The 25,538-nt window shown below is 40.7% G+C and overlaps 2 protein-coding genes across 4 annotated transcripts in view; both read right to left on the bottom strand.

The window, feature by feature from the left end:
- Nucleotides 1-731: 731 nt before the first annotated feature.
- On the bottom strand, nt 732-5,700 carry LOC127450422 (heterogeneous nuclear ribonucleoproteins A1 homolog). Of its 2 annotated transcripts, none has more exons than XM_051714533.1 (5): nt 5,356-5,700; nt 5,075-5,168; nt 4,877-4,972; nt 1,983-2,129; nt 732-1,884 (listed from the first exon to the last, which is right to left on the bottom strand). In XM_051714533.1, exons 2-5 carry the CDS (start codon nt 5,147-5,149, stop codon nt 1,780-1,782), a joined length of 423 nt encoding a protein of 140 aa, XP_051570493.1. In that variant the 5' UTR covers nt 5,150-5,168; nt 5,356-5,700; the 3' UTR covers nt 732-1,779. The 2 variants fall into 2 exon arrangements, with proteins under 2 accessions (XP_051570493.1, XP_051570494.1); XM_051714534.1 differs by having other exon boundaries at nt 1,104-1,884; nt 4,902-4,972.
- Nucleotides 5,701-5,842: 142 nt separating this feature from the next.
- Nucleotides 5,843-25,538, bottom strand: part of LOC127450326 (transmembrane channel-like protein 6) — a 35,122-nt gene continuing 15,426 nt past the window's right edge. Inside the window, exons 11-21 of one of the 2 annotated variants that reach the window (XM_051714337.1) lie at nt 22,573-22,728; nt 13,677-13,816; nt 12,434-12,524; nt 12,103-12,200; nt 11,932-12,027; nt 11,751-11,826; nt 11,164-11,297; nt 10,528-10,704; nt 7,158-7,236; nt 6,468-6,553; nt 5,843-6,337 (exon numbers count right to left, since the gene is read on the bottom strand). In XM_051714337.1, the coding sequence (XP_051570297.1) occupies nt 6,482-6,553; nt 7,158-7,236; nt 10,528-10,704; nt 11,164-11,297; nt 11,751-11,826; nt 11,932-12,027; nt 12,103-12,200; nt 12,434-12,524; nt 13,677-13,816; nt 22,573-22,728 (1,119 nt within the window). In that variant the 3' untranslated portion in view covers nt 5,843-6,337; nt 6,468-6,481. The remainder of the gene's footprint in view (nt 6,338-6,467; nt 6,554-7,157; nt 7,237-10,527; nt 10,705-11,163; nt 11,298-11,750; nt 11,827-11,931; nt 12,028-12,102; nt 12,201-12,433; nt 12,525-13,676; nt 13,817-22,572; nt 22,729-25,538) is intronic. The other variant, XM_051714338.1, reaches the window with a different exon arrangement.

Below are 25,538 nucleotides of genomic sequence, written 5' to 3'. Positions count from 1 at the left end.
AACAAGAGTCGTCATGTCATTTACAACTTGGTTACCATGATGATGTAATGTCAACAAACCCTAAAACGACTGTAAAAAATTATAATTTAAACAACATTACAGCTCAAATAATACATGAGTTTTAACAGAAGAATTAATGCAAGTGCTTTTATAAAATTATAAGCTTCACATTTCTGCCTTTAAACCTAAAAGGAGAGAAGACCTCTCAATCTATGACTGACCTCTGACCTGTATCTGTTGACCAACTTGACTCAACCTGTGTTTAAAATATAATCTTTTGAATGATTGTATTCACGTAGTTGAATAGAACACTGTGTTTGGATGTTCCTAGAATTATCTGTACTGTTCACCTATCAGAAAACCTGTACTTGTGAGAGATGATGTCAATCCAAATTAGTTTGAGTTAAGATCCTTGTGAGAAGGAGGAGGGCGGGGCTGGGCCATGACTACGCACACCCGGCCCCCAATCGGGCTAATCAGCCGAGGAGAGGGATAAGTGCAGCAGAATGCAGCAGTTCGGGAGAGGGAGAGCCACACGCAGCTGCAGTTTATGTATTTGTTTTTGTGTCTTTTTGTATAAGTTCCTATTAAAATATTACTTTGATTGTTAAAAAAAAAAAAAAAAAAAAAAAAGACACAAACACAAATACACACATGGCAGATGCATGTGGCTCTCCCTCTCCCGAAACTCAATTTCAGTTTCTGTCTTTAGCCTTTTGGAAATTATGAGAACTTTGTCTTCAGTAAACTCTCTGATTGAAACTGATTGAAACTCAACTTTTACTCCTGGTCATCATTGTTCATACTGTTCTCTCTAGTGGGTCTATCTATATTCCCCTACAAAAGCATTAGTGAAAGACCTAACAAGTGTGGGGAAAAAAAGCAAAAAATAAAAATTGTAATAATTAAAAAAGAATGTCCCTTGATATTATGTCATTGGTGTTATCAATTTAAAAAAAAAAAATGTGTATTTTTAAAATACAGAAAGTTTTGGAAAAGAACTTTCCAGATCAAAGTTCAGAGGAATAAGAGGCTGCTCAAATGTGCAATATACTGATTTCCCTAAGATGTTGAAAAAGTTTTTTTTTTTTTTTTTTTTTTTTCACATGATTCATTTAAATTTGTCCTTGGTGTTACATTGTTTAATGTTTATGTGAAAGATAAAAAAGAATAATTCAATGGTATTATTTATTTTTTCAGTCTAATCAGTAGTGTATGTTTTGTGAAGCTATTGACACCATCTTAGAAAATTAAACTTTTAAGAGAATTTGTTACTGGTGTTAAAACCCTTCATTCGTGCAACAAAATTAAATAGTAAAAAAAATAAAGAACAACAGTCAAATTGTCTTTTATGAATAAAAATAATATAAAGATATTAAAACATTTATACTCTCAGGTTTTATGGAAATATTTTGAATTGTCAACATTTTTTGAAAATAACTCATTAATAAAACCCTGCCATCATCTGGACAGTATGTGGAATCTCCTGTGTAACCTCAATAGTTACATTAATGGGCAAATTAAGGAAATAAATAAAAGTAATGAAATATACCTTGTAAATCAATGAGAACTGCTTTGAGAATTAATTTATGCAGCATTTAAAGACATTAATAAAGGCATTCTTAACAGTAGAACATTTTATAAACATAAAATCACATCAAAAAGTAGTATGAAGGTGATAATGAAAGTATAAAATTTGACAATAAACTGGTGTAACATACAGACACATTTAGTTCACATTTGTTGGGAGTAAAATCAGAGGATGAGGTTTAGTGTAAATCACTGCAGCCAGCGACTGTTGATGTGTTTGTACGCCATTCCTAGTTCATGTGAATGTTTGTATGGAAGTGTTGGTATTGGAGAGTTTTTATCTGCCTCTGCAACCTGTTCAGGACAGACAGACGATAAACTGATTGTCTTGCTGCTTCATATCTGATCATAAATGTTTAAGATGTTAGGGCAAAAACAGTAGTTTGACTCACCTTTGGTATTACAACTCTGTAGATATCTGTCTGAAACCCTCCAAGATGTGGCGGTCCAGCTGCCTCTGGTGCTTCAGCCTCCTCTGTAGATGAATATCTGAAAAAGCCCACACCCTTTGGCCAACCTGATGTCTTGTCAGTCTTGATCTGTTCATTAAGGGAAAGTCACACATGACAAGGGAATTTTATTTCACATTTGACTAGTCCATCACAAATACTAGTGGCTTGTCTCAGTCAGCTCCCTAGTTCAGTAGTCATTCACTGGCCAGTGGGTCAGCCATTTCTAGTGCACCTGTGAAAACCACCAAGCATCAGCTGCTCACTGCTGTGCCTTTCACATCTCATACAAGAACTAAATGAAAGAACACTGTTTTGGTCTCGATATGTTTAGGATCGGAGTATATTAATGTAATTACTTCTCAAATGTTTCACAAAATTGTAAGTGCTGTGCCTTTTATGTCACATCCATTCAAAGAAGTGAGTGAAAGATAGCATCTGCAAATGTGTGCAAGCGTACCACTGTAGCCGGGAACAAGTTTGTGGCACAGTTTGTGGTCACTTCGCTGCCTGTTTTTACTGTTGTTGATGCCATGCTAGAAGACTGCCATGTCGCAACACTAAGATTTTAGGCACCTTCATGTCGCTTAGTAGCTCACTCGCTTCTCTGCTGTAAACGAGGTGGGAATGAGAACACGGTTACAGTGTGTTCACTGTTTGTGTTGCGGTTGGCTCTGTGCCATGATTGTCACATTCCAATGAAGTTCTCGAATTCCGTTGAAGTTGCATGAGACACAAAACTACTCATGACTATGGGCTTCAGTCATAAGGCATCCATCTCGCTATACGGCATCCTCTACTCCAACGTCACAGTGCAGAATGTGCAGATTTTGCGCTCAGAGGTACAATCCCTCCTAGCCAAAGATGCGATATGTAGCATGCATTTTTCATGTTGTACAGAAAAGCTACCACAGCTGCTACATTCTGCTAGCGCCAGGAAGGATGGTGTGCTATGGCCATACTGGACTTGAGATGCTTGAATCAAACACTCAGCAAGATTCCATTCAAGATGATTCAACAGAATTAGTGTCAACCGATCTGACTGACGCATTCCTTCATGTGCAGATCGCCCCTCGTCACAGGCCGTTTTGAGGATTGCCTTCCAGGGGACTGCATACCAGCTCAAAGAACTTCTGCTTGTCTTTTTCTCCCTGCACGTAAATGAAATGTGTTGATGCGGCAGTAACTCTGCTGGGGCTGTGGTGTCCATGTATTAAACTACCTCAACGATTGGTTGTTTTTAGCACAGTCAGAGGAACAAAGGTGCAAGCACAGGCATCTATTGCTTACATACAGTGTCTGGAACACTTTGGCCTCAAAAGTGTGGTGGCAAGTTTCCTTCTTGGTATGAAATCCGAGTTGATGGCCATGTTGGCAAGTCTGATCAATGAACAAGGGCGTGAGAAGGGCATAGCACTCGGCCAAGTGGCCAGACGCAGAGTTGTCACGACAGACGCATCCAACACAGGCTGAGAAGCTCTGTGCGATGGTCGTCTGGTTTTTGGGACCTGGGCAAGGTGCTCAAACAATGTGGACATAAATCACCTGGAACTGCTTGCATTCCTCATGGCTCTGAGAGCTTTTTGGACAGTTGTGCAGGTTCACAGTCTGATCTGAGTCACGATCTGGCATCCCCAGCTGGAGCTGTGAAGACTTGATGTCTGGCCTCTAAACGGGGCTCATCTGACACAATCTGGTTGTCACAGCCGGTGCTCAATACCATATTACAGGCCAGAGCCCCTTCAACAAGGCAGCTATATGCCTTTTATGTTTGCTGATTTCACTACATACAGTGCTGCACTTCTTACAAAAGCGGTTGGATGCAGGACTTTCTCCATCCACGCTCAAAGCCTATGTCAATGCCATAGCGGCAAACCATGCCCCGTTGGGCAGTTTATCTGTGGGCAAGCACCCTTTGATTATAAAGTGGAGCGAGTCGGCTCAGACCCAGTCGTCCTGCTACTGTCCCAGTCTAGGACTTAGCACTTTCTTTGAACACCACATTGTTACTCGCTCTGGCTTCAGTGAAGCATGTGTCTGCTATTTGGGCCTGGTTTGTCTAAGGCAAGCCTAGGCGTGGTTATGTTCCTAAAGTTTCTTATGTGCCTAACCTTGAATGCTTTTTCTCCTCCTCCCTTTGATTCAGACAAGGCACAGAAATTGCACATGCTCTGCCCTTTAAAAGTGCTGCACTTGTATGGTGATCGAAAACAGAAAGAAAATACAGCATCAAACAGACAGGCACAGTTACAACCTCCAATAATGGACCTGTATGATTCTGCAGATCATGTCTGCAGTATTCTATCCTCTTGGCTAGTAGTGCGAGAAGTGTGTGTACTCAGTAGCATGGCGCAATGGTATAGATTCCACAAAGTGTCAACAACTAACGTAGTGTTGAAGTGACTGACTACAAAGAGAACACTCTGGTTATGACTTTCCCTGAAAGGAGAGAACAAGACGCTGCGTATGCTTGCTGCACTACTGATTTTACGCTGTAAAAGGATTTTTTTTAATTTTTTTTATTCCGTGACAGGATCCAGCTTCCATAGTTCTCTATAATAGCACTGTACTTTTCAACATCTACAATGAAGATGTACGATAGCACATTTTACAGTGATGTTGATTAATACCAGCTGTGTTGGTATAATGTGAAAACTCATATTCTTGTCGCAGGTCATTAAATCATGAGTGTCTGAATGTTTATTGGATAAACACCATTGCTAGAGCTCGAATTCATGTTCACAATATAGTGATTCACAACATAAGCCACCAATGAGAAGTTTGAGATGTGTGCTGTTCTACCCTTCTTTAAATGTATCCAATATAAAAGCACTTACAACACATTCTGTAATTGTCCCAAACCTTTGGAAGTAGGACCGAAGTCCAGTCTCTGTCAAACATGGAATTAGGTTTATCACAACAATCCCATGGTCCTGTGAAAAAGATCAACAGGAAAACATCTATGTTGTAAATCTCATACTCTTAGCATCACACAAATATTACAGAATAAACAACATCATATAACAACAGTTTACCCATTCTCCAAATTCCTGAATAGATCCCTCATATTCTTTTGGGAGTCGAATGTATAAGGAGTGTGTGGATTCCATTGATATACAAACATAGTATCTATAAATAATCAGTAGAACAACAATTCCAAGCTTATGTGCTGATGTACCATAAAACAAGCAATTATACAAAACCGGTAGGGATAACCCATTAATCTAATCTTTAAGCAATGCAGAATAGTTTAAAGTAATGATGCAAGAAGATAAAGCTAATGTACAAGAAGAAAAGAAATACATGCCGCACGTACCTTCCTTTGGGTTACCGAATGACAGATCCTGTAGTTGATATGGCGTGATATTGAGAACACAAGCAAAAACACCTCTTTTATAAAGTAGATATCAGGTCAAGTTAAGTAAGATCCTCCCTCATAGAATGCATTTCTGCTCAGACATTCTTAGCTTTGGTCACCATGTGACCAACATTCTTCAGAATTAAATCTGACAGGTTTGAATGAGAGTTTGGAAACCAAAACTTTATGCACTGCATTGTTCTTGTATTACATATGACCATATTGTCTCTAGTGACTATAAAATACAGCACCAACAACAAATAAGGGATTATATAATGACGTTACATTAGGATAATGTCCTAAGGAAACTGGTTGCCTGAGACAAAGGTAAATTCTAAACTTCAGTTGTCTTAATACAAAAATATTTGACAGCAGAATGCCATGATTGGCATTCACCAACAAATTCAGCAAGTATTCAGAAATATTGGTCTTTTACAACATTAAATGTTTTAAAATGTGCATTTATTTGTACATCTTAAACCTCCAAATAACAGCAAAGCGATAAACTTAATTGAATCGCTTTAACATGTCATGGGAAATGCTAAATTACTTTAAATTACATTTAAAACTGTATTTAAAATGACCATCATTTCCTCAAAGATACCAAAATGTTGCAGTTGAGATGCAACATAAAAGAACTGATACAAGACAACAACAAAAAAAATAAAAACATACAGTATAACCAGAAAGTAACTGAGGCATAAAAAAAAAACATATTTAAAAATATTTTTTACATGATTACACAACAAGGACACAACAAAGGTCAAGTGTAATTTGAGTCCAACAAGCAGCTCTAATCCTAGTTTATTTGCCATGCACTGGTTTTGCAGGTCTCATGTTTCCTGGATTAGGTTTTGTTGCAAATGTTCTGTAGAATCCAGCCTTCCTTATATCTCTACAAAGCAATCATTAGCTGACAATGTCACGGAAACACACAACACTGTTCAGAAGAAGGAAAACAACAACGTGAAATTTCAATTGATCTGTGTCTCAAATAAAAAAACCAAACATCCAGAATGGACAAAGGAATGTGCTGACAAGAATTCAGAGGATTACAAAGAAAATCTCACCTGAATGCTTTGAGTTATAACACATGACCACCCTGCTCATTGAGTGCCTGCAGCTTAGCTATAAGGAACTTCTTATCTTCACCCTCCTAGGAGAGTGATTTGTGATTTGAGGAGAAATGTATCCATTAATGCATCCAAGAATGGGGTGAAAACCAAATTTCATAATTATAAGGTTACTGTGGCAATTACTAAGGCAAACATCATTATTGCTTTTATCTTTTGTCTATCTGAACAAATGCCTAAGCATAAGAATTAATTCTGTAACTTGTCCCAAACCATTTATGCTATACCTACATTAATGATAACTCAAATAATGCAGCTCATTGACATAAGGTGTGCTATTGCAATAAACACATAGGTGAAAAAAACATGGACTTGAGCAATATCCAAAGATCAGAATATCATAAAGATGTGGGGTGAGCGCTTTTGACTTGAGCCAGTAGGTAACAGCCTAGAAATCACTCAGAACATCTTAGCAACCACATAGCGACTTCCTGGCAACAACCTACAACACCCCAGCATCATGGCAAGCACCACTCACATTTTTTTCAGAAAATATACAAATCCAGTTATAAATCCAGATATCCAGATGCATTACACATTCATAATCTGGGTAAAACAATAAATAAATAGTTTTGCCTCCAAGAGTGCAAAGGATTTTACTCATTTAAAGAAAATAATAATACTCACATTGTTTATTTGTTCCTGCAACTTTGAAATAACTTTTTTTTGGCCATCCAAAACATGTGTGTGTATGTATATAAAGATTCTGGAAATAGACAGAGAGGACAATTAAAGAGGAATCACCTGTTTCTCTCTATAATAAGGCTGTATACATTAACATTAGTTAATATAATAGTTAACATGAAACAACAATGAACAATACTTTTACAGCATTTATTAATCTTGGTTGTTGATTTGTACACATAGGCCTAATTATAGATTTTTAACATTAAAAGTTGTTAAGGTGTAACGGTTCTTGATAACAATTCAGTTAAATGGCACAGACTTTTGAAGGTAACTCAATCATCTCCAAGAGTACTGAGGTTTGTTCCCGTCACAGTAATGCAAGAGAGCACATTATCTATTTTCAACCAGATCAACAGCGCATTGGCAATGCATTGGCCAAGTGCTCACGTCTGTGTTCATGCACAGTAGGTTTCGGCCTTAAAGGAATAGTTCACCCAAAAATGAAAATTCTCTCATTCTTCACTTACCCTGATGCCATCCCAGATGTGTATGACTGTCTTTCTTCAGCGGAACACAAATTAAGATTTTTAGAAGAAGACATCAACAGAAGGTCGCTTTTGCACTGATGTTTCCGGCCAAACTGAGAATAGATACTAATGTTGGGCCTCATGTATTCAGATAGAAGACAAAGGTAGGCCTAACACAGTTGTAAAACCTAACTCAGGCCCCATATCAAGTCATAAATCTTACTGATAAAAATCGCGCCAAAATCAAACAAAGGGAGTCCAAAACAGACTACAAATCCCATGAAGCCTTGCTCACTAAAGGATCGAACTCTCAACTCTTATTGGATGAGGCACACGACAGAACGCACCTCAACCATGACATCATCAGGAGTAGAAATACCTCTGAGATGCTTCCGGGATTTGCTTCCAGCAACTTTGCTCGCCGTGCGTAGACGCAGCTCATCGCTGCTCTCAGGTGTAGTCTCGTGGCACAAGGAAGTAATGTCTGACTTGAAACTGTGGCCATACAATCTCCATCTCGCTGGACGAGTTGAGATTACTCTGTGTTCCACCGAACACTCTAACGGATCCGAAGGAGACCGCCGAGCAATCTGCATCTTCATCCGTTTGCCTGCAGAAGTGAAGAGATAAAAGATTTCTCTTCCATCTTCAATCAAGTCGACGTCGCTGATTTCTCCGCCAGCCCGCTGAGAATCAGCAGCCGTACCGCCCACCGACAGAGCGAGGAAATGGCCTCCCGTCATCACCCAAGCCTCGAGGAACCGAGTCTGAGTTAAAGGACGGAGGAAAACGCATTCTACCTGTGTCCTCATGCGATTCAAGTAAGAGGTTTACGTCTGGGCAGAGACAGAATATTATAGTGTGTTATTCTTGTGTATCAAGGTTTTTGCTTGTACAGTTTACGGACCGCCATGTCCGCTCATTATTAATACTCAGGGTATTAATTATCACAAATTTGATTTGCTGTATTGTAGTCCAACCACATTGGACTGTTGTGCATTTCCGCCATTGCGGGTGAGACCGGCACACTGAGTTTATCCATTAAAGAATCAAAGACTCTCGACGGTTTACAAGCCATCCACCACGTCTCTGAGTGATAAACTAACAGCTGCTTTCTCTCCCACGATCGCGAAACCGGCTTTGGGGCTGTCACTTAATTCTCTCTCTCTCTCGTACTAACCACACACACACACGCGACCCCTCACAAACGTTCTCGCACACATTTTTGGCTAGTAGATAACTTTGTGATAAAGCTCAGCTTTGTCCCTAAGCTATCGTACAAGCGGATACACGCGGTAACTGGTAGACGCCATTGACTGGTTTCTCTCCGCCCACATTCGTGGCCATATTCTCTGGCCGGAAGTCTCGCGTGACATACTCTCCACGAGAGTCACGTCCGCCATTTTGTGCGTGTTCCTCCTTACGCACACACAATCGCTCTCACACACACACACACCCTCATGTGTTATAGGATTATTTTGGTTTCCATATCTAATCATATCACTGTTTAGTTTGTAGTTGTAAGTCGGAAGTTTATTGACTGCATTGTATTAATTATTAATTGATATTACTGCATAAATAAACTTTGTTATATTACAAAGAGAAGTGTTTTGGTTTGTTTTGCATACACCTGTGTCATGCTGACGGGATGTCAGTGCTCGGATTCAAGCCTTCATTCATTGTTTTTTCCCGAAAATCGATATTCTTCGGATGTCGATTTTCCTAAGAAAACAATCTAATATTGAGACTGTTATACTATCTGGTTATTAGTCCCATAGTAGTATGGGTGCCTTCTTTGTTTCTTTTTGTGCTGGTTCCGCCAGCACAAAAACTATTAAAACTATTAAACTATTCCTTTAATGGTTTGGTGAAGAAAACACAGAATCAAACAGACAGGCACAGTTACAACCTCTGCTAATGCACCTTTATGATTCTGTTGCTCTGTAGCCTATGTATGTTGATATGCTTTGCCTGTGTCTCAAGTGGGACAACTTTCTACATGTGTTGGTGTGTAGTTGAAAATGGTAAGCAGCGAAGATAAGCCACAGACATTACCCTGGGATAGATAGCGTGCGCAGAGAAGTGCAGGTGGTGCCGAAACAGCTCCCACTTCCTTCTGTTTTTATTGGGACTGACACAAAACAAAAACTAAAGTGCTGAGGATGTTCATAACCAAATATACAGTATGTAGCCCAACTCCTTTGATGAAGATTTGGTATTTCAGATTATAATTAAAATACTCAAGCCATGTTACGACATCCCTTCTTGTATTCATTTTAGCAGCAGTATATTCTTCCTATAGTGATGCTACCAAATGTTGAATATATGTTCAGTTTGAAATGTTGATGTATTTAGCATAATAATGCAAGTGTTTTTTAATTAAATTGTTCATTATTAAAAATTAAATTAGAATACATTTTAAGTTAAGGAAACCTGTTTTAGTGATTGTTACCAAGTAAATCGTATTCTCATTTTGGATTTGGGAGCAGTATCTTTTTCCTGAATGTATCAAGTACCAAACCATACCAAAACTGTGACCCTAAAACCGCGATACAATAAAGCCCGTCAGAAATTTGAACCGTTACATACCAAAGATGTATATGTTCATTTAGGGAAGTGCATTATAAACTAACATAAACTATAAATGAAAATGGTTAGAAATTAACATCAACTTAATGTTGAACAAAAATATTGTTCATTGTTCGTTCATGATCCCTAATGTATTATCAAATGTCAACATATAGAACCTTATTCTAGAGTGTTACCAAATCACGCCAAAAAAACGAACAACAACATTTTGGTGGGTATTGTGCCCACCAAACCCACAAGCAAAAAATACTCACAGTAACAGGCCTGTGATAATGAAAAGGAATAAAGGGTTGTCCACCAGGTTTGTGTATGCCCAGCTCAGCCAGGCCATACTGGAGTTCGAATTTTCCAGGACCCTGATCCACTGTTCGCCTGAGAGGAGTATGTTGTAGAGGTTCCTCAATGGCCCGCACTCTGGCGACGGCTCGATCCTAAGAGAACCATTTAACAAATCACAATCGCATTATAATATACAATTTGATGGAAATGATTAGTTTTGTGTGCTGAACTCAGATGCAGTTTGCATTTAATTTGTGTTAACTAACTATTTATTTATCATTTATTTATATCATGTCATTCAATCAAAACAAAAGTTAAACTACTTATTATTGTAATACCTTTTTATTTAAATGTACTTACGTATACAGTATGTATGTCTGTATTTATTCTTTCATTGATTTATTTCCATGTATATTTATTCTGTCTATTTATTTAAATATTTTATTTGTCCTTATATGATAATAAGGGGGTGTGGCTTTCACATTCACAGTCAGAGTGTATAGTGGAAAATTATTTTATTTAGTTTTATTTTATTTCGCATTGATTTTGGCAGATTTGGCCCTCCATAGGCAGTGTCGTGAAGAGAGTGAATGTAAATATTCTTATCATACCTCCACACTGTATATATGACACATGCCAGGGGCCCAATGAATGAGGGGAAGAACAGGAGGGTGATGAAGAGGGTGCTCATCTGTGTCGCTCTCCAGTGCTTCCTGGGTGCTTGGAAGTTCGTCACCAAACTTGTCTATTGAGGGGGTGAGAGCAGAATAAGCCCTCACTGAACAGTGGATATTCTGATGATTCTAAAGCTGTCAAATTATTAATCTGTACTAAACTATTTCAGTGCAAAAAGGTGTGCCAATCACGAGATCACATCTACAAGCATCAATCTCTCTACATCGCCTCTCCACTTCAATGCAGTTGTGATATTATTCAGAAGCAATATCGTACAAACAGGTTCGCTTCTGCCAGGGGGAGTGTAAAAGTTAAGGGACCCCCACAAGCCCATTATGGGGCAAAAACAACAACAACAACAACAAAAAACATTCATGGGGGTGTCCATACAATGAAAGTGAATGGTGACTGGCGCTGTCAGTAACATTCTGCCTAACATGATTAAAATCAAACGAGTTTAGAATGACATGAGGGTGAATAAATGGTAACAGACTTTTCCTTTTTGGGTGAACTATCCCTTCACCTTTTTCATGTAGAACAGGAGAAACAGTTTCCCAGTTTGTACTGCAGGCAGCATCGGAGCAAACAGAACACCGAGCCTGCAAAGAAAACAAAGAAAAGACTGTTCGAAAGAAACTACCTGAACAACAGCTCAAGTGGGGATTAAATGTTTCTTCATGATTAGCAGGGGGAAATGACATTACCACACAAGCATTTGACCATAGATGAGCTCCAGAACATTTCGTGAAATGTCAAACACTAGTTTCCTTCTTCTCAATGACATATTTTGTGTACACAGCCTGAGGGGACAGAAAGTGTCAACAAACCCCGGTGAACATTAGTCACTGTCATCATACAGAATCACATGAACTCACCCCCACAGAAACTCTCCAAAGACAATGTAAAGCATCGCAAATATGAGATCCATCAAAACCAGCCTATAAAGCTCTTGACCAACAAATGTCTCCCAGCACTGCAAGTAAACACAATTGAAAACATTTATATTGTAAACAAACCCTCAATTTACATGTATAATAATCATCTAAAAGATCATAGAAAGAAAATACATCCAAACAAAATGATCATTCACATGCATCCTAATGGCTGGGATTGACAGCTTGATCAACTGCCACTAACTGCCATGATTTTCATGTGCAGCACCGATAACAATATTGTGTTACTGGATTCAGAAAGATCACTTATCACCTGTTTATTTTGTGCTTCCTGCTGGGCAGCAATCATCCTCAGCCAGTGGGAACACAACAGAATTAAAATGCAACCCTTCAACAACAAGTTCCTGTGAAAGAGGATGAAACAAAAATGATATGTGACTCAAGTGATGACAGTCTATTATTATCTTAACAAACTTATCTGGAACTCACTATTATGAACCATGCCAAGTATTACTAGGAAATGTTCAGGTATATGTGCACAGTATTTGCAAATTACTCATAATTATTAGGGCACCTCTACTGCAAAATCAGCAGTTTTTAGCAAATTCTAACATAAGAAAACATAAGACTTCATTATGGGTATAAAACAAAAAGACCTCAAATTCAGTGTATAATGTATTTAAAGCTGAATTGTGTGATATCTGCACCACCAGCGCCACTGAACGGAACTTTGTTTTCAAACAGCTTTGGTCGATCAAACAGATGCCTCAAACCCACGCCATTGGTCAAGACAATGTTGTTGTGTCGAGCTGAATGGGTCACTCAAAACAAACTGCAATTTATATAGCGCCACAGAGACACAGTGTTCACAGTTTTTGAGGAAATCAATCTAAGAATGGCTTACTTGCAGTTGTCTCTGCATATTAGGCTGTGATAGAAGAAATTATTTTAAATTTCATCTATGTTTTTATTTAAATTAGTATTTCATTCTAACAAAAATTATATCACATTAAGTGGGTTATAATCTTTGGTTATACCATTTGACAGCCTGAAAATATAATTTTGTGTATATATTTTAAGAGAATTATTGACCTTTACAAACAGTCCTGAGGGTGTACAAGGGTCACCTCGGAGACAACATTTCCTGTTTTATACTTTTCTTGCCAACATAATGGCTTCCTTCATGTTGGTCACATCACACTAGTTGCTTCACTAGTTTTTATTCTTTTAATCAAATAATACTAAAAGATTATGCCAAACTTCTGTAGCATGGTGGTGTAGCTTTGACATTTTTGACATTAAGAACCACAAAAATGACCAAAATGCAGAATTTGAAAACCTGTTCATCATAAAAAAAGGTGTATTCAAGTCAGTGTCAGTATGAAATGCATTTTCAAATGTTTAAATACTTAAACAAGTCATGCTTGATTGAGCAGCAATATAAAGTGATCAAATGACACATGCTGTTTCCTGCTGCATGCTGGGGAGTTAGACAGGAAGTGAATAAGGTATGAAATATGGTACATAGTGTTGTAGTGTAAAGGGCCTTTGCTGACCTTATGATGGAGACATAAATGTGAACATTCGGTGACTCGTAATGCTCCGCCCTAGATAAGATGTTGAAGAAACCAGGCAGTAGATGGCTGATGCAAGACACGACCAGGGGCATCAGCAGCAAATTCACAGAATCAACTTTCTTAACATGGGATACAGGCATGCAAATACAGTACAATGTATATTATTTCAAATAATGTATTCACAAACACTTTGGCAGATCAGAGAAGGCTTATTTTCAGGAAAAGGTGCCTGGAATTTTGTTTTTCATTTGTAAAAGGGAGACGTTTCACAGCATAACAAGGTTGAAAAGGACAAAGCAAGGGACAAAGACATTTGTTAAGAACATGCATAAAGCTGATATTTTAATTTCAATAAAAGCAAAGTGTATGTAGAAATAAATACAAGTTCTATTTTATATAATGCAAATTTGGTGATATTCTAATGAAAAACAATCAAAGATTTGTTCATATAAAATTTTCATTTGTATTTCAGACTAAACCTAGTTAAATTAATCAAATAACGTGACTAGGATCAGTATCTGTGAGGTTTCCTGTTAATTAGGCTTAATTAGTAAGGCCACGTCCATACTTTGTGTGAAAATGCATCTTTTTCTCTACCTTTTGGCCTTCCGTACACACTGAGACAGATCATTTGAAAATGCTGTCTTTGTCTTGTAGTGTGGACTGGGAAAACGGAGATATTAAAAAAATGGTGACATATTTGTTGTCGTGACAAAGTCATGTGATTCATTCAACCCATGTTTTAGCGGCACTGTTGTGTCTGCTATCTACTTTGATAGCGTTGTTAAAAATAAATCTTACTTTGTACAACATTCACATTGCATTCCTCCAAAGGTGAAGGAAGTTTACTTGGAATTGTTGTCCGGCAGTGAAACATGAGGACAATTCCATTTCAGACCGTACATGGAAAAGACACACCACGCTTCTAAAAAATGTTTCGCATGCACAGTAAGGGGATTTGAGCATTTTTAGACGTTTGAGTTTGGACGAGCAACTTTTGGAAAACATTTGAAAATGGCAGTGTGGACGGAGTGCATTTCAAAAATGGAAACTCTGTTTTCAAATTTATCTGGATTAATGTGGAAGTCATGGGGAAGCAAATGGTGCTGTTTCTTGTGAATGAGCCATCAAAGCATTTCAGTAAAATTTGCAATGTTACAGCATACACCTAGACCAGTAATGGGCGAGTTACTCAAAAAGTAACTCAAAACAAATTACTTATTACTTCTCTAAAATAGAAATCAGATTACTTTACTAATTACTTTATCAAATAATCACATTACTATTACTTAACATTTAATTTACTTTCTAAAAGCTTTCAACAGAAATGTTTGTTTTTTCACAGTGTAGTATGCAGACATTTCATTCTAATGAATGGATTTGCCACTTAACTTCTGATGAAGACAAAAAAAATAATGCTAAAACATACTGTAACATTCTACAGAACTACGTGCTTCCAACAGTTTGGGTAGTGCTGTTTTCTGTTCCAGCATGACAATGCTCCTGTGCACAAAGTGAGGTCCATAAAGAAATGTGTGGTGCAAAGGCTGGTGTGGAAGGTATGGCATTCCATTTTTCTTAAAAAAGTCAACAGCTTTGTACTATACACTTGTCTATGTCTACTGTTATTGCCTATTTTTAAAATATAAAAATTATATTCTTATTGTGCCGTTCGTATGGAAGAACTTGACTGGCTGTTAAAGGGATAGTTCACCCAAAAGTGAAAATTCTCTCATCATTTACTCACCCTTATGCCATCCCAGATGTCTATGACTTTCTTTCTTCAGCAGAACACAAACAAAGATTTCTAAAAATATATATATATTTAAGCTCTGTTGGTCCATACGGTGCAAGTGAATGGTGATCAGACCTTTGTAGCTCCAAAAATCACATAAAAGAAATCTAAAACTCCAGTGTCTAAATCCATATCTTCTGAAGTGATATATTAGGTGTGGGTGAGAAACAGAACAATACTTAAGTCCTTTTTTACTCTAAATCTCCACTTTAACTGTGAAAGTGAAACTAAACAGGCACCACATGTGACTTTCAGATGTAAAAATGTAATTGGAGATTTAGAGTAAAAAAAAGGACTTACATTTTGATCTGTTTCTCACCCACACCTATCATATCATGTCTGAAGACATGGGCAAAATAAACCATTCTTCATCCCTTATTAAGAATTATTATGTCAGATTATGGACTGACAGACATCTGGAGGCTTAAGAATCCTAACAGTAATGACTATTCATACTATTCCCCGCATCACAAATCCTATTTCCGTATAGATTATTTTTTGACAAACAATTCTATAACACATAAAATCGTTGACCCAATTATTCATGCTATCACTGTTTCTGACCATGCCCCCATCAGCATCACTTTTCTAGCAGAGCACCAGCCACATCCACCTCCTAGATGGCGATTTAATACCTCAATGCTTAAGGACATAGATTTTCTCAACTTTTTTATAAAGGAATGGACATTCTTTGTCGAGAGTAATTAGCACTGAAGGAATATCTGCATGCACACTATGGGAAACCGCTAAAGCTGTTATGAGAGGCAAAATTATTTCATATTGCTCATATAAAAAGAAAGAGCAGTCAGCAAGAGAAAAACTCTTACAGGATGAGGTGAAGGGATTGGATCATCTGACTGCTCAGGGGCCTACAGAATCAATCACTAAGGAACTCCTGAGAACTAAACAAGAACTGAATAATATATTAAACAAAATAAAAACGAGCTAATACTTCTCAAACACAGAGAACAGAAATTTGAATTTGGAGATAAAACTGGCAAATACTTGGCAAACCAACTAAAGCAGCAAACTGAAAAATCAACTATTACATCAATTATGGATTGATCAGGCAATATAACTCAAAATCCATCTGAAATGAATGATTTGTTTAGATCATACTACTCACATCTCTATACCACTGACCAGAATGCATCATTGAAAGAAGCAAAATATTTGAGGAATGTCTCCTTACCCCAAGTATCAAAAGAGCAATCAGAACATTGAAAAAATACCTTTGTCCATACAGGAAATCACCAAAGCATTTCACTGCATGCCAAATAACAAATCACCTGGCCCAGATGGTTATCCAGAGTTCTACAGACAAAGATCCCTTCAAAGTTATTTGTGAAATTTATGAAACAGGAAACATACCTCATCATATGAATACTTTCTACATTTCCCTTACCCCATAACCAAACAAAGATCTTACTCAATGCTCCAACTTCCATCCGATAGCACTAATTAATGTAGACTTAAAAATCATAAGCAAAGCCCTGGCAAGTAGACTGGAATCTGTAATCGCAACTCTTATACACCCCAATCAAACAGGTTTCATAAAAGGGAGACATTCCTCAGAAAACACTAGAAGGTTAATCAACATAGTTAATTATTATAACAACTCAACCAACACAAAAAAAAAAACACCATTTCTAATTGTATCTCTTGATGCAGAAAAGGCATTTGATAGGCTTGAAAGGCTTTCTCTTCACCACACTCAGTGTCACGGTCCTGTCACCTTGTCAGGTTGGGTTTCTGCCTGACAGGACCGTGACAGTATCGGCCTGCCTTGTGTTTTGTGTAACCTCTTTGTGTGACTGCACGGGTCCGGTTGTTAGGGACCGCCATGCATGAGTTACCGCCATGCGTGAGTTACCGCCGTGCGCTCTCCGGTGATGTCATGGTCCTGTCACCCTGTCAGGTTGGGTTGTTTTCTGACGAGGACCGTGGCATCATCGTTCCCTGTCTGTTTTGGTCAAAGCGTGTATACGTTTTGCCCTTATGTGTTTCAGGTGGCGCTGGCACACAGAATCAGCGTTTCCATGGGAACCCTGATTGTTTCCATGGGAATCATGACAACCTTCAGCTGCAAGTGGCACCTGCCCCTTGTTTGTTTCCCTGCTTATTTAAATCCCCTTGTGTGTCATGTCCGACGTTGGATCGTTCAATGTGATGTTCAGTGTGATAGTCTCAATGTTGAGCTATGTGTTAAATGTTTAAAGTGTGTTTACCTCCTAGTTCATCTTACGCCCGTCTTCACCACCCATTATCGCCGGAGGAGGATTCCTTGTCTCTGCAAATTTTTTTCTACTCTTCTTCACTCTCTTTCTTTGTCTCTCTATTCTGTTATTGTTTTTGTTTGTCTGGTTGTTTTGTATACTGATTTGTTTATTGTACTATTTGCACCATCTTTGAAAAAACTGAAAGAGGAAAGAAAAATAAATAAATAAATAAATAACATCTGTTAAAAATAACATATTAACATTAATATTAACATATTAACACCTTGTAATTTTACATACATACCACACATTCACATACACCTAAGGAGTACAGATTGGAAGGGATAATCGTAAATAGAGTTCTGTTTGAACCACTATGGCCTCCAGACACTTTTTGGAAGAAATAGCTGCACCTCACTTCATCCTAGCCCATTGCTATTTCCCAAATCCATGAGCTTTAAGGTTAGAAGCCACATGTATAATTACATGCAGTGAGTGGACTCCCCCTGGTAGCAGCGGTACTGGCCACACCAGCTGCAGTGACCCACGGTGAAATAACTCTTAACAAATACTGAATTTTCATGACCCACAATTGCAACCAAGGATAACAGTCCAGCTCTCTGAAGACATGGCTCCCACCCCAGATGGGATTGCGGAGGTACCAGCCACACTGACTGTGGATACCCAGATGGAGGGGGGCCACTACAAATTCAGAGAAGAGGCTTTTAACCATAACACAACTTGAGGACTAAAATATGCCATAATGGAGAGATGCCGGTACGTCCGACAACGTTGGCCCAACTTGGATGCGTGGCTTGCGCTTTCCAATCCGTCGCGATGGCTGGTACAGAATGTCCAACTCGATTACGTGACTCAGTTCGCCAGGCGTCCGCCCAGGTTCAGCGGTATCCACTTCACCTTTGTGAAGGACAGAAATGCTGCTACCTTGCGTGCGGAGATCACCACCCTCCTACGGAACGGTGCGATAGAGCCTGTCCCTCCGACTGAGATGAAGAAGGGGTTTTACAGCCCCTACTTCATCGTACCGAAAAAAGGCGGTGGGTTGCGGCCAATCTTGGACCTGCGAGTACTGAACTGGGCTTTACACAGACTCCCGTTCAAGATGCTGATGCAAAAACGCATTCTGGCGAGCGTCAGGCATCAACATTGGTTCGCGGCGGTAGACCTGAAGGACGCGTACTTTCACGTCTCAATTCTACCTCTACACAGACGCTTCCTCCGGTTTGCATTCGAGGACCAGGCATATCAGTACAAGGTCCTCCCTTTCGGCCTGTCCTTGTCCCCTCGCATCTTCACGAAGGCCGCAGAGGCAGCTCTTGCCCCGTTAAGGGAGATGGGCATTCGCATTCTCAACTATCTTGGCGATTGGCTAATCCTCTCACTCTCAGGACATGTTGTGTGCACACAGGGACTTGTGCTCTCGCACCTCAGCCGATTAGGGCTTCGGGTCAACTGGGAAAAGAGCAAGCTCCTCACGGTTCAGAGCATCTCTTTTCTCGGTTTGGAGTTGGATTCAGTCTCATTGACAGTGCGCCTCACGAACGAGCGTGCACAGTCGGTGCTGACCTGTTTGAAGGCTTTCAAAGAGAAAACAGCAGTTCCACTGAAACTCTTTCAGAGGCTCATGGGGCATATGGCATCCTCAGCGGTGGCCACCCCACTCGGGTTGATGCATATGAGACCGCTTCAGCACTGGCTTCAGACTCGAGTCCCGAGATGGGCATGGCGCCACGGGACACATCGCGTGGCCAACACGCCGGTCTGTCACTGTCTCTTCAGCCCTTAGACCGACCTCTCGTTTCTACGGGCAGGTGTTCCACTAGATCAGGTCTCCAGGCACGTCGTGGTCACGACAGACGCCTCCAAAATGGGCTGGGGTGCTGTTTGCAATGGGCACGCAGCTGCCGGCTTATGGACAGGCCCACGGCTGCGTTGGCACATCAACTGCCTCGAGTTGCTGGCAATTCTGCTTGCCCTGCGGAGGTTCCGGCCGTTGATCCAGGGCAAGAACATGTTAGTTCGGACAGACAACATGGCAACGGTAGCATATATCAACCGCCAAGGCGGTCTGCACTCTTGTTTTATGTCACAACTCGCCTGCCGTCTCCTCCTTTGGAGTCAGCAGCACTTCAAGTCGCTGCGAGCCACTCACATCCCGGGCGACCTCAACACTGCAGCGGATGCGCTGTCATGGCAGGTTACCCTCAGGAGAGAGTGGAGACTCCACCCTCATGTGGTACAGCTGATTTGGAGTCGATTCGGACAAGCACAGGTAGACTTGTTCGCCTCCCAAGAATCCTCCCACTGCCCGTTCTGGTACACCCTGACCGAGGCACCCCTCGGCATAGACGCGCTGGCACACAGCTGGCCCCCCGGCCTGCACAAATATGCGTTTCCCCCAGTGAGCCTACTTGCACAGAATCTGTGCAAGGTCAAGGGGGACGAGAAGCAGGTCGTCCTGGTAGCACCCTACTGGCCCACCCAGTCATGGTTCTCAGACCTCACGCTCCTCGCGACAGCCCCCCCCCCCCCCCGGCGAATTCCCCTGAGGAAGGACCTTCTTTCTCAGGGATGGGGCACCATCTGGCACCCATGACCAGACCTCTGGAATCTCCATGTCTGGCCCCTGGATGGGACGCGGAAGACCTGCGGTGGTAGACATGATCACTCAGGCTAGGGCCCCCTCTACGAGGCACCTGTATGCCTTTAAGTGGCGTCTGTTCGCTAAGTGGTGTACTTCCCGATGCGAAGACCCCCAGTGATGCGCAGCCGGATCGGTGCTTTCCTTCCTGCAGGAGAGATCAGAAGGGCAGCTGTCCCCTTCCACCTTGAAGGTGTACGTAGCCGCTATAGCAGCACACCACGACACAGTGGACGGTAAGTCCTTAGGGAAGCACAACCTGATCATCATGTTCCTGAGAGGCACCCGGAGGTTGAACCCCTCCAGACCGTGCCTCGTCCCCTCATGGGACCTCTCTGTAGTTCTTCAGGGTCTATAGAGAGCCCCCTTTGAGCCTTTGCAGTCAGCTGAGCTTAAGGAACTCTCCTTGAAGACTGCCCCCCTGACTGCGCTCACATCCATAAAGAGGGTAGGAGACCTGCAAGCGTTCTCTGTCAGCGAAATGTGCCTGGAGTTCGGTCCGGGCTACTCTCACGTGATCTTGAGACCCAGACCGGGATATGTGCCCAAGGATCCCATGACCCCTTTTAGGGACCAAGTGGTGAACCTGCGAGCGCTGCCCCAGGAGGAGGCAGACCCAGCCCTGTCGTTGCTGTGTCCAGTGCATGCTTTACGCATCTATTTGGATCACACGCAGAGCTTTAGGATCTCTGAGCAGCTCTTTGTCTGCTTTGGTGCACAGCGGAAAGGAAGCGATTTCTCCAAGCAGAGGATCGCCCACTGGCTCATTGACGCCATAGCTATGGCATATCATGCCCAGGACTCGCTGCCCCCCGTAGGGCTACGAGCCCATTCTACCAGGGGTATAGCGGCCTCCTGGGCCCTGGCCAGGGGTGCCTCTCTAACAGACATTTGCAGAGCAGCAGGCTAGGCAACACCCAACACCTTTGCGAGGTTCTACAACCTCCGGGTGGAACCGGTTTCATCCCGGGTAGTGGCATGCAATACAAGTGGATAAGCCTGGGATAGCCGGCCGGGTGTATCACTTGCACATAGCGCCTTTCACCTCCTCTGAGCTGAAGACATGCGCCATTAACTCCCAGTAGTGTTCACAAACTATGTTCCCTGGTTGACTTCCTGGTTACGTGTCAGCCTGGTGCACTGGCTATGAGGCACACAGTTGTCTGGCAATCACACACCGCTGGTTCACGTAACACAGTTCAGCCAGTTGCGGCGTTTTGTATAGGGACCCCAAGTGTCACTACATCGACACAACGTCGAGTGAGTGACAGATAGGTAACGACATGGTTACTTGCGTAACCTCCATTCCCTGAAGGAGGGAAAGAGACGTTGTGTCCCTCCTGCCACAACGCTGAACTACCCGCTGAAATGGCCGGACCTTGTCTCGGCTCCTCAGCATAAAACCTGAATGAGTGGTTGTATACCAGCTCCTTTTATACCCGTATGTTCAGGGGAGTGGCATGCAAATACCACTCGCCAATTTTCATTGGCCTTTTATCAAAGACCAGAGGTGTCTCAGGCTCCCAAGAGTGACCCCTAGTGTCACTACATCGACACAACGTCTCGTTCCCTCCATCAGGGAACAGAGGTTATGCAAGTAACCATGACGATTTCCTTAATGTGATTTTTGGAGCTACAAAGGTCTGATCACCATTCACTTGTATTGTATAGACCTGAGATATTCTTCTAAAAATCTTAATTTGTGTTCTGCAGAAGAAAGAAAGTCAAATCTGGGATAGCATGAGGGTGAGTAAATGATGAAAGAATTAACATTTTTGTGTGAACTATCCCTTTATGGAAGACCAACTTCCTATTAATTGTTATGGTTTTGAAATTTAAATCTCAACATATGGGTTTAGGCTACTACATACTTTTGGCCAAATAGTCAGTAAGCAGTCCTCGAAACAATATTTTCAAGATTTGGAGTTTAATATGTCATTAAGAAACATGAAGAAAATGGACAACCAACCAATACAGTTTGCAGATGCATGAAGCTGTTTGTATGTAACGAGGCTGCAGAAGTGACTCTGCTGTGTGCACCGAACAGGACGTGATTGGTCTGTAGCACCACTAATTGTGTTGGTGCTTTACTGATAAGCCTTCTGCTGCCTGCACAGAGCACTACAGACTTAAACAGACACAGATCTGAAAATAAGCCTTTGCTCAGTGTCCATAATGATGAAAATATTTGAGTCTGACCAGGTCAATGTTTTGATGGATGTGGTTAACAGTCAGCAAGCACATAGCTATGCTAAGTAGGCAGATGGACCATACAAGTGCACGTATAGCTAACCAGCCCAATGTTGACCTCACGTTTCTCTTCTGCTTACTGCAGCTAAGGTCTGAAAGCATCTCCTAAAACACAAAGAAAGTAACACAGAGACCGTAAGTGGGTAATTTCTGCATAAATATAGTTGCACCAAACGGAATTGGCAGGATGTGAACCTGCATATTTCTTACTTATAGTTGTCTCTCCACATAAAAATGGGACAGGAGAAAATATTTTAACATTGAAAAAATGACAATGATAATAAAAAGCAATCCCTGCACTCTCCGAAAAAAAAAGGTACTTTTTAAGCTACAAGGGCCGTCATTGGGGTGGTACCATTAAGGGGAACTTTTCTGTACTCTAGTTAAAATGTATAACTTGTTTTGAGTACATAATTGTTCCCTGTAAGGACCTATTGTGTACCACGGTTCATTTTTTATGTTTTGTTCATCTGGGAACAAAATAATGTACCTTTTTGTCTCCTTAAGGCTACAATTATGGACTCAAAACAAGGGTACAAGTGATGGCATTGTATCTTTTTTCTGGGAGCGTGCTAACAGATGGTTAAAGTTAAAGTTATATTTTTTTGTTTTTTACATATTGGTTTTTAACAAATCCAAGATGGCTTAGATCAGGGGTACTCAACTTTAGAAAGCTGGGGGACAGGAATTCCTTAGGCCTTGAGGGCCGCACACTTTAAAAAAAAAATAACTCTAAAAAATAACAATGTACAATTACAATTTATTTTGTGAAATTTCAGCATGTCATATATAGAAAGAAGATATGATCTGTTCTGTTGTCACTATAAAATAAAGTCATCATGATACACTGGCTACTGACACACACACACACACACACACACACACACACTACCCTCAAAATAATATGTCCAAAATATATAAAATTCTGGCTCCAAAAGTGCTTTAATGGGAAATCATTAATCTCTGATTCCCCTCTCTTTTAAGAGTTATTTTTAGGTTAGTTACACAAATCACTAATAATTATTCCTTTGGAAGAATATGTCTCCACTTCATTTTTGCAGGATAGATCTTTATATTTTTCCTGTTATTACTGTTCATGGCAACCGTGAGCATACAGTATACAGTATCTCTGTTGAGCTCTTCAAACGTGTTTGTCACTCGACACCCATTGGCTCACGCTATGGCAGTGACGAGCAGAGCGGTGGAAGAAAGACCTAAGTCTTTCTAGCAAGTCAGTCCAGTCTCTGCCATGTTTGGAACGCTCTCGGGAGGCTATTTCCAGTCATGCCAGTGCAGCTCCTATCTACTTGAATGGGAAAAGACCAAAATCTCCTAAAGAAGAGTTGAGAAGACTCTCCTCAACTACCACCAATGTGCAGCATCCACTTGGATAATGAGATGCCAGTACACTCACCACACACCAGCTGATGGTGGAGAGGAGAGTGTAGAGTGATACAGCCAATTAATGGATGAGGATTATTAGGAGGCCATGATTAATAAGGGCCAATGTGGGAATTTGGCCAGGACACTGGTGTTACACCCCTACTCTTTTCGATAATTGTCCTGGGATTTTTAATTACAACAGAGAGTCAGGACCTCGGTTTGTTGTCTCATCCGAAAGACAGTGCCTTTTTACATTATAGTGTACCCATCACTATACTGGGGTGTTAGGACCCACACAGGCCTCACTAACACCTCTTCCAGCAGCAAACTTAGTTTTCTCCAGGAGGTCTCACATCCAGGTACTAGCCAGGCTCATCCCTGTTTAGCTTCAGTGGATAACCAGTCTAGAGCTATAGGGTGATATGTCTGCTGACCAGTTAAACTCCCTTTGCATTGATTGCCTCGTCTACTCCGAGGTGGAGTGTGTTTTTGCCATCTTCGTTCGCTGTGCCATGCATCACAGCCTACTTATGACTTGCTGCGGATCAGGATGGCTCTGATTAAAACTAGATTGTTGCTAAACAAGACGTTTATTCTCAATGATTTTCTCACCGCTCATCACTTGGATTTCTTATTTGTGACTGAAACTTGTTTTAATGCTGGGGACTTAAGCCCATTTTCTGAACTTGTGCCTTCTGACTGCAAATTTTTTAACTCACCTCGAACTTTCGGTCGAGGTGGAGGGCAGGCATCTATCTTTAAAAAGCACTTTCTGTTGCTGGACTTTAATGACTGATGCCTATTCTAGTTTTGAACTCCAACTGTGTCTACAGGAACTGGGAAACCCGTTGGTGATTGGAGTGGTATATCGACCACCAAAATTCCACAAAGACTTCATTTATAAGTTTTCAGACTTTTTAGGGGGAATCATCCCTAATTTTGATAGATCTGTAATTCTTTTGGATTTTAATATCCATGTCTGCTGTCCATCATATTCTTTGGCCAAAGAACTTATTAGTCTTACTGACTCATTTGACTAAGTTTAAATGGTCAAAGGACCCACTCATTTACAAGGACACAAACTTTACATGCCTGATCATTGGTCTCGCATGATTAGATCAACCACTAGTGGTGATTTTTCTGCAGCTTTAATGAGGTTTTTCAAACTCTTAATTACTCTCTCCATGCCTTGAGTGCGGAGGAGCACCTCACTTTGTTTAATTCTATCTGTACTAACATTCTAGATTCTGTTGCTCCGCTGAAGACTAAACATCCTAAACCCAAGTCTGTGCCCTGGCTAAATTATACCACTCCTGCTCTCAGGCAGACCTGCAGAAGAGTTGAAAGAAAATGGAAAAAAGATATGCTTCCGGTTTCTTATGATGTTTTAAGGGACACTTAAAACATCTCAATTTCAGAGAGCTGTGAGAGCAGCCAAGTCCAAATATTTCTCTGATATCACTGAAGAAAACTGTCATAGACCTAGAATGCTTTTCACTACTATAAACTCTGTTGTGAATCCTTCTGTTAGT

The sequence above is a fragment of the Myxocyprinus asiaticus genome, chromosome 13, assembly GCF_019703515.2.
Source record: "Myxocyprinus asiaticus isolate MX2 ecotype Aquarium Trade chromosome 13, UBuf_Myxa_2, whole genome shotgun sequence".
NCBI lineage: Eukaryota > Metazoa > Chordata > Actinopteri > Cypriniformes > Catostomidae > Myxocyprinus > Myxocyprinus asiaticus.
This window is presented reverse-complemented; position numbering and strand designations above follow the sequence as displayed.